We start from the raw sequence: 9,541 nt of genomic DNA, 5'->3' as shown, positions 1-9,541 counted from the left end.
CAACCCCTACCCCCCCAATCGGCCCCCACCCATGCACAAATTCGTGCACCGGGCCCCTAGTGTTTAACAAGAATGGTGAAAGCAGACATCCCTGTCTTGTTCCTATTCTTAGAGGAAGTGGTTTTCGATTTTGCCCATTGAGTATGATGCTATAGGTTTCTCATATATGCCCTTTATTATGTTGAGGTATGATCCCTCTATTCCCGCTTTGCTGAGAGTTTTTATCAAAAATGGGTATTAGATTTTGTTGAATGCTTTTTCTGCCTCTATGGCAGGGCAGGCTGGTGGCTCTGCTCACAGAGGGGTTGTGTCAGACTGAGCACTGGATGCTGATGACGTGGGGCATCCTAGCTCTCCCCTTTGGAGGATGTGGGGCTGATTGTTTGCTAGCTCCACTGGGCACTCCACTGCTGGGACTGGGACGAGCTGGGTGCCCAGTTCACCAGTATGGTGGGGCAGGCCCTGAGCACCAGAGGTTGCCTCAGCCAACCAATCCTCCACAGCACACAGTTCAGACTAACTGAGTCTGCATGACTCGCCTGTGTGCATGGGGACTTTGGATCTCAGCAATGGGGTTTTGAGCACCTGTCAGTGTCCTAGGGGCCCTGGGGCAGGGTCGTTTTCCAAAGTCTCCTCCCGTGGGGACCCTGTGGCTCCCTCACAATGGCCTCCACTGAAGTGCAGAGAAGTGCCCAGCAGAGCAACACACTGCAGTGGCAGATCCTCTGCCTGGAGCGCCCCAGTTGCCTCCCTAAGCTCCTGCTCCCACAAACAGATGCTCTCCCACTCTCACACCCGCACATACTCTCTCTCTCACACACTCACCCTCATCCAGACCTACCTGCCACCATGTCTATAATGGTGGACCCTTTGGTTTTGGTGTTGTGCTGCACAAGGGACACGGAGATCTAGCCCCATTCGATTACTTTTGCTTTCACTGTTTATGTAAATAAAGAACTCTCCTAGTAAAAAAATGATTTTCATTGTTTCTTTACTGGCTGAATATTTCAGCCTTCCCTTGACTGGCCACACCTGTGGCTGATAAACTTGGGGAAATTTTACCTTTACTTTTACTCTGGCTTTTAACATATTTAGCATTATACATCATATCACAATTATTCTTTGTATAAAACTTTCACCTTCCCTTAGGATACACATATTTGGGGATGAAGATGGGAATGATTCTCTGGGTGTCAAACTTTGGCTTAATTTCCCTAAAACAGTTGTGAAATTACTGTTAAATGGATGAGTTTAGGGAGCAGCAGAGTAAAGTGAATGCAGGACTTTCAAATCAACAGAAATATTCTCAGAATTGCTTTATAGGGAAAATTATAGCTCACATCTAGCAAGAGCGGGAATGATTTTTCCAGATATGTCATCACTAATCTCCTCAATTTGTGCAAAAGCACATTTTCTTAAATATTATTAAAAGATCTTGGACTTGAATTTAATTGAGAACAAAGAATATTTGACCTTGTGGTCTTTTTCTGGATATAATAGGCTCAAAGTCTGTGTTAGGTAACTGTGAGTGATTTAGCATTTTTCTAGATATTCTAAAATTCATTGTTAGATAAAACCACTCATTAATTCAATTGATATCTATAGAAATTTATAATATTCCAAGCACTGTTTTAAGTTTTGGGGATACACTAATTAGAAAAATACACTATTGCTGATCTCCTGGATCTTACATTTTATAGGACATGACAAATAGTATGTCGTCACAAAATAAATGTGAAAACTACAAGTTCTGTGTGCACTGTGAAGTGGTATGAGATCACATAATAGGGAGTGTGATACCATCTAAAAGGTCATCTATATTAAGTGGGATATAAAAGCTGAAAATGAGTGGCTAGAATGAGCAGGTGTGGAAAGAAGGCATCCAAGAAGGAATTATGTGTTTTAAGAACTTACCAAAGGCCAGTGGTGCTGAATCTTAGAAAGCAAAAGTTTTTGTGTTACAAAATATAGGCAGGAACCTGCCATGAAAGCTATGTGGACCATGCTGAGATGTTCAGTTTATATCATAATAAGGATGTGAAGTTACAGGAATATTTTAAGTAGAAGAGTAACATGACCAAATTTGCATTTTAAACAATCCTTGCCAATCTGATGTTGGGAATAGATTGAAAAAAAAATCTTTTAGGAGTCCCTTGTAGCAACCCAAGTTAAAGATAATGGTACATTAAATTAGAATGGAAGAGGTAGGTAAGAGGAAAAGATGACAAATATAAGATACATTTGGTAAAATCAATAGCACAAAGTCATGGATTGGATTTCCATGGAAGTTGATGGAAAAAGGTGTTCAAGGGAAAGGTCAATGGGGGAAAAAGGAGACATATGTAATACTTTAAACAATAAAGAATTTAAATTAAAAAATAAAATAAAAATGATTATAAGTGTTAAAAAAAAGAAACAAAAAGGTGTTCAAGAATGACCATGTTCTAAAGAGCATGTGCTTAGTAAATGAATTTATGGACCTATACTTAAGTCCTATGTAACACATTTTAAAATACAGTATCCTTTCCATGAGGTAATTGCTGGTTTTAGGGCCATGAAGATTTGAGCTTCTCTTGAGTATAGGTATTTCTTTTATAAAAAGATGAAAGAAGGTAAAGGGATTAGCCAAAGAACATATATGCATAACCCATAGAAACAGACAACAGTGTGGTGATGGAGGGTGTGGGGTCTGGTTGGAGGTGGGCAAATGCAGGGGGAAATAGGGACATCCATATAGTGTCAACAATAAAAGTAAAGAAGAAAAAGTTTTGTAGTTATATTGATGTATGTAAATTACCAGGATTCCTTCTTGAATGTGTTAGAAAGTTCAGAATCAAATGGGTAGTCTACCTCAGGTCATGTATTAGATCCGCAGGCATGTATATCACAAGTATAGGTTTTATACTCCTTCATATTACATGAACCTCATAAGCTACTGCAACTTGGCTTTCAGAAAAGATGGAGAAAAAATATATAACATATCAATGTCAGTGCCCATATGGCTCAATGAGAATCATGAAGGAAAAAGAAACAGAATGGTTTTCTAAAAATATACTTTCACTTTTACAACACTCTATGGTTATACCTAAATTTAGACATGAAGTTAGATGCAGAAATAAACATGTTTGTTTATATGCTGGCGTAGCTGTTTAATCTTTCTATATAAATTATATCTCTGGGAATTTAAATCCACAGCTGGTGGAAATAGCTATTACTAATCATGATTGAGACAGAATCTAAAGCAGGATGTGGTATACATAGATAATTATACAATACCTGATAATGATAAAGCCACAGGTGGGGTTTTTTTGTTTGTTTGTTTGCTTAATAAAACAAAAGCTATTTTGTTTCATTAAAATCCTATTAGTAAAAACCAAAGACCATGTCATTATTTAGTCTCACTAAAGAGATACTTAAAGAACCACCTAATAATAGTATTCAAGCCTACAAAATAAAATGTATCCAGAAAAGTGAGTAATTGTTTTCCATACACACAGAGAATTGCGCATTACATCTTCTGAGGTTCTTGTGGTTTCCCCAAGAACACTTAGGTGGCTTCTTTTTTCCATTTTCCTCTGTTTCTATACACACATCACAAATAAAACAATTATTCAAATTATATCCTTATTGTATATTTGCTTCTATGGCACTGTGCTAGACTCTAAACACTGTGAAGAGTGTTGATGTTTTCACCTATGAATCACCAGTACTTTGAATGGCGGAGGGGGATGCTTATTGATTGCTTCCTGTAAGTTCCAGTTACAGTACTAGGTGTTTTGCCTATAGAAGTACATTTATTACTGACAACACTGGGAATAAATACCCTGATCCACATTTTCCAAGTAACAAAAATGAAGCTGAATCATAGAGCCTGTACATGTCAGTATCAAAGCCCAGCATTTAATTGTTAAATGACATGATAGAAGCGTTCTAGGCCACAATGGCATCTGAAACTGAAATTCATTGCCTAGAAGAAAAATCTTATTAAAATTACAAAATTACAATAAAGGGCTTTTTTTAAAAAAAGCTGCTAATTAGAGAGAGCTGTTGATGAGCATCTCCACAGAGGCTAATAGAGGAAACAAAACTGCCCTATTGCCTAGTTTCAGAGAAGGCAAAATGCAGTTCAGACAGCCCTTCCCAAGACCATTGTAGAATGCCAGGCAACTGGGCATGAAAGCAGAATGTTGCCCTAACCGGTTTGGATCAATGGATAGAGCGCCGGCCTGCGGACTGAAGGGTCCCAGGTTTGATTCCAGTCAAGGGCATGTACCTTGGTTGTGGACACATCCCCAGTACGGGTTGTGCAGGAGGCAGCTGAATCAATGTTTCTCTCATTGATGTTTCTAACTCTCTATCCCTCTCCCTTCCTCTCCGTAAAAAATCAATAAAATATATTTTTTTTAAAAAGCAGAATGCTTTCACCCTGAAGAGAAATCTGTCGATTAACAAACCTGTGCATATACAAACTCACAATTTACTTTTCTATTGCCATATTATTACATGTGAATGGATCATCAAGTATCACAAGTCATTAGAGTAAATCCTTCAATGTGAAACACCGAGACCAAGAGAAACAACATACCAACTGACCTCAAGAAAATAAATATACAGGGAATAGATGAAAAAGTAAGTCAGAGACATTTATGAAACTATTGTGACCCCAAATTAAGAACATGATGCTATGAAATAGAGATATTCTAAAAAAAAGAAAGTGTTCTTATAAGTATATGAGACTATCTATCTATCATCTATCTATCTTTAAGTTACAATGACTAGGGATAGAGAAAAATGGCAACATTGGGGTATCTTTCATGTATGATTATTAGTCTTCTACTTTTTTTCTTTATACTTGCATAGTTTCTACATTTTCTACAATGAGCACATATTGCTTTTATAATCAGAGACTTCACACACTGCTTTGAGTTTTTGGCAGAAAACAACAGTACTACATAAACAATTTGTTGTCTAATCTCTATGGCCAATGAACATGAAAAAATAAACTGAAATTAAATGTATACATAAAATGCAGCTGCTTTATGTTGTTAGAATGTTTAAACAAAATTGATGCGGAATCTCAGCAACATATGAATTATTCATCTATGTGTGAGTGATGGTCTTTTCATTTGTATATATCCACTAAAAACAAATCCAGGTCACTTTTTAATAATTATAGCGCACATTAAATTTCTAGGGCTGATACGTTTAATGAAGTAAAATTTAAAAAAAACAAAACACTTACTTTGGAGGAACTGTCACAGTACTCTCTGTGGGGGAGAGGGTGAAGTCAGCGGCATCTCTTCCAATGATTGTAGCATTATACACTAATCTTTTCGAGCTTGAATTTTTCACTAGAACCTACATTGCAGAACAAGAGAGTAAAAATAAGATCATGATTTTTAAAAAATATACAACTTAACATTTCTTATTTTTTTAAATATATTTTTATTGATTTTTTACAGAGAAGAAGGGAGAGGGATAGAGAGTTAGAAACATCAATGAGAGAGAAACATCGATTAGCTGCCTCCTGCACGCCCCCAACTGGGGATTGAACCTGCAACCAAGGTATATGCCCTCGATCGGAATCTAACCCAGGACCTTTCAGTTCATGGCCTGATGCTCTATCCACTGAGCCAAACTGATCAGGGATTAACATTTCTTATTTTAATCAAAGAGTTTTACATTTTAATCATGAAAATATTTGTTCCTTATGTGCACTAACTGAGGGAAAGCAGACTTTGTATTTAAAGATCGCATATATACAGTTTAGCAAGAGTAGGCAGGGAGAAGGATCTCTCAAGCAAGGAAATGACATGAAGATTTGAAGTCCACAGTGAGCAACTTGGATTTTATTCTTATTACAAAGGGAAATCTTCGGAGAATTTTAAACATAGAACTTAAATAATCCAATTTACAGAAAAAGGATACTCCAGCTGCTCAGCGTGGGAAGTTATAAAGATTCTAGGTTTAAAATCAGAAGTCCAGGCTGGAAATGATGGTAGCCTCATCGAGAAGCGATAGTATAGCTAGGGTTTGACTGTCCCTTCCTTCCTGATGCTTAGAGATGGAAAGTATTAGAGAATAAGCTACTTTATTTTTAGAGAGAGTATTTCATGAAAACTTGACTACACAAGTCTTTATGAAGAATATAATAGAGATTAAAAAAAACACAACACGTTAGGAAGACACAAGGTTATCATGGAAAGTACTGAGCCAAAAGAGGAATAAGACCTGGGGCAAATGTGGGATTGGCCAAATTACAGTAAGAAAAGGTAACTGCACTTAGGTGGTCCAGAAACCACAGACAGAGATATTTGAAGAGTTAATAATTAGCACTATATGTGGTTATAGTGAATCGTAAGGAATATGGTAGAGATTTGTTAAAAGGTTAAATAAACTACTTTTATATTGCAGCAAAAACTTTGGTAACTACCAGGACAAGTATATTGCTGCTGAAAAGTTTCTAGTCAGTTACCCCAAGGATTTTGGGATCTCATGTAGCTTGCCTACTTATAGATATCAGTACCTAAAGAATTAATTAACAGACCAAGTGATTTTAAGTCCCAGAGAGTTCATTTCCATTCTCTGGAAGGAATAGTTAAAAGTAATAATAAATTCATTACCTAATGTTATTGGTTGATAGTCCTAGAACTTCTATAACTAGCCCTGAGATTTTAAGGAAGACATTCATTCTCATTGTCATATCATATGTATAATACAAAGCCCGTTGGGCTCATCTATGGTCAGGGTATTCCACCTAACAAGGATTTTATGTAGGGGTGGTAATTGGTACATGGGGAAAGAGGAAAGCTGTTGAGGGAAGGAAAAACAGCTTTGGAGCCTGGATTCCTGTTTTGAAATGACAGTCTTTATCTATTGAGCTCTGCGTAAAGTTTGTTTTTAAAAAAGTGTGTGTGTTGCGGGGAGGGGGGAACCCCACCAGTATTGTTCAGTGGTTTTGCGTCAACCTATGAACCAGGAGGTCACAGTTTGATTCCTGGTCAGGGCACATGCCCAGGTTGTAGGCGAGATCCCCAGTGGTGGGTGTGCAGGAGGAAGCTGATTAATGATTGTCTCTCATCATTGATGTTTCTTTCTTTCCCTCTCCCTTCCTCTCTGTAATCAATAAGAATATATTTAAAAGGGGAGGGAAGGTCAATAGCTTTAAAATTGTCTCAGAAAAATCACTGCAACCTACATTTTTTCATTGATAACCATATGGTTTAATGGTTCCAATATTCTATGTTTCTATTTGAGACATATAGCTACAGAAATATCTTTTTAATTATAGTAGCCATTTCCTGAGATTTTTCTTTATTCTGGAAGATTGAAGAGTTAATAATTAGCACTATGCGAGGGTATAGTGAATCGTAAGGAATATGGGTTGATGCAGGGGGCAAACTGTGTCTAAGTTTCCCAGCAACTTCCAAATTAATCATTTCTCTTAAATGAAATTTAAAATAAAAGCTTGCTGTGATTGATGTTAAATTTATCATTTATATTTAATTTTTGTTGTTTCCTTCAAAAAATGTCTCTTACATTTTTGAAAAACAAAAGCCCTACCTGTACAATATCATCTATAATCTTCAGGTGTGAACAATATTTCTAATAAATAATTAAATTGGAAAGAAATCATTAAAACATTAAAATTTTTCCATTTTAATATGCTTTAATTTGATTTTTAACATAATGATTAAAATTTGTTTAAATATGAGCTAGTGTCATTAACTAATTTTTTAAAATAACAATTAAATGCCATAAGGAAATACAAACCTGGTCAGAGTTTAAAAATTATTAATCAAACTGAACTGTAATAAATCACTGCTTAATCTAATTCAGACTCCTTCTATCTTCTGCAGGCTTAAGCAATAATGTTTCCAATTCTTGAGAATTTTTAGTTTGAAGTCAGAAGTCCTCCCCAATATAATTATAATTCTAGGCTAGCTAGTACCCAAGGCCCTTAAATATCAATGCAGTTAGGGAATTATCAGAGTAAATACTGTTGAAAAATTCTCTAAAGTATTTTATTTCTCTTTTTCTGACAAAAAGAGAAAAAAATAAAATTACATAAAAGGGATTGTATCTTAATATTTGCTAACAAAATAAAATCAAAAGGAATGACTCTCCTTTCCGTAAATTGAGCCCTTTACAATTTGAGACAAGAACCTGAGTTTTTCCCGATTTTTTAAACTGAATCTTACCAATCATTGCTCATATTGTCACAGATATTTTTTCAAAGAGGTTACAACTACAAATGAAACATCACTAGGACATATACTGTGAAGACCAAATATGGATGAATTTTGCATCAAAAGTGTAAAATTGACCCCACACCCACAAATATGGGGAGGAATAAATAAAACAGATGAGGAAAAGAAATAGATGTGATCTGACCAAAGCAATAAAATAACTTTTTTACAAAATAAGATTTTATCAGCCTATAGTGTCCTGAGAAAAAACCAAGGACCCACCTATAAATCTGGTTAAAGGTTTTATAAAAACAATCATACATAAATGTAAACAATTTAAAACTGCATGATAGAAGATATTTTACAAGTGTTCATGTGAAACAAATTATCTGAAATTGAGGTCAATAACACCTGACAAGATATTTCTCAAAGAGAACACTTGTAAAATATGGACCTATTTATATAGATTTGTTATTATCATAGGACTGGAAATTTTGTTTCCATTGTTTTTCTTAAATTTGAAAAATTCACTGTTAACACATTTAGTGCATCCAGATTACATAATATCATTTAGAGAGAATTAGGTGACCCAGGTCAAGAGCACATCCATTATTACTTCCCTTTCTATATCCTCAATTAAACAACAACAACAAAAAATCCATCTGGCAAAGAAGAAATTAAAAACACCCTGGAAAACCAATGACAATGAAAACCTAACAATCCAAAACCTATGGGACACAGTGAAAGCAGTCCTGAGAGGGAAGTTTATAGCTCTACAGGCCTACATCAAAAAAACAAAACAAGAAAAAATGGTAATAAATCATGTAACTCTACAACTTAAAGAATTAGAAAGAGAACAACAAGAAAAGCCCAGAGTGAGCAGAAGGAAGGAGATAATAGAGATCAGAGCAGAGCCCTAACCAGTTTGGCTCAGTGAATAGAGTGTCAGCCTGCGGACTGAAGGGTCCCAGGTTCGATTCCAGTCAAGGGCACATGCCTGGGTTGCAGGCTCGATCCCCAGTGGGGGGCATGCAGGAGGCAGCCGATCAATGATTCTCTCTCATCATTAATGTTTCTATCTCTTTCTCCCTCTCCCTCCCTCTCTGAAATCAATAAAATATATATAAAAAATAAGTAAACAAACTCAAAATGGATAAAAGACTTAAACATAAGACAGGGAACCATAAAAATATTAGAGGAATCCACAGGCAGCAAAATCTCAGACATATGCTGAAGCAATATCTGTACTGATACAGCTCCTAAGGCAATGGAGACTAAAGAGAAAATAAACAAATGGGTTTACATCAAAATAAAAAGCTTCTGTACAACAAAAGAAACCATCAACAAAACAA

General features: G+C 36.0%; 1 protein-coding gene across 1 annotated transcript in view; it reads right to left on the bottom strand.

Annotated features, from left to right (window-relative positions):
• The window catches only part of CFAP47 (cilia and flagella associated protein 47), a 429,694-nt gene that overhangs the window by 181,695 nt on the left and 238,458 nt on the right, over window positions 1-9,541 (bottom strand). The window contains 1 exon segment of the mRNA XM_014549721.1: window positions 5,243-5,358. Coding sequence (XP_014405207.1) covers window positions 5,243-5,358 — 116 coding nt within the window.

Source organism: Myotis brandtii, unplaced genomic scaffold (assembly GCF_000412655.1).
Source record: "Myotis brandtii unplaced genomic scaffold, ASM41265v1 scaffold568, whole genome shotgun sequence".
Classification (NCBI taxonomy): Eukaryota; Metazoa; Chordata; class Mammalia; order Chiroptera; family Vespertilionidae; genus Myotis; species Myotis brandtii.
This window is presented reverse-complemented; position numbering and strand designations above follow the sequence as displayed.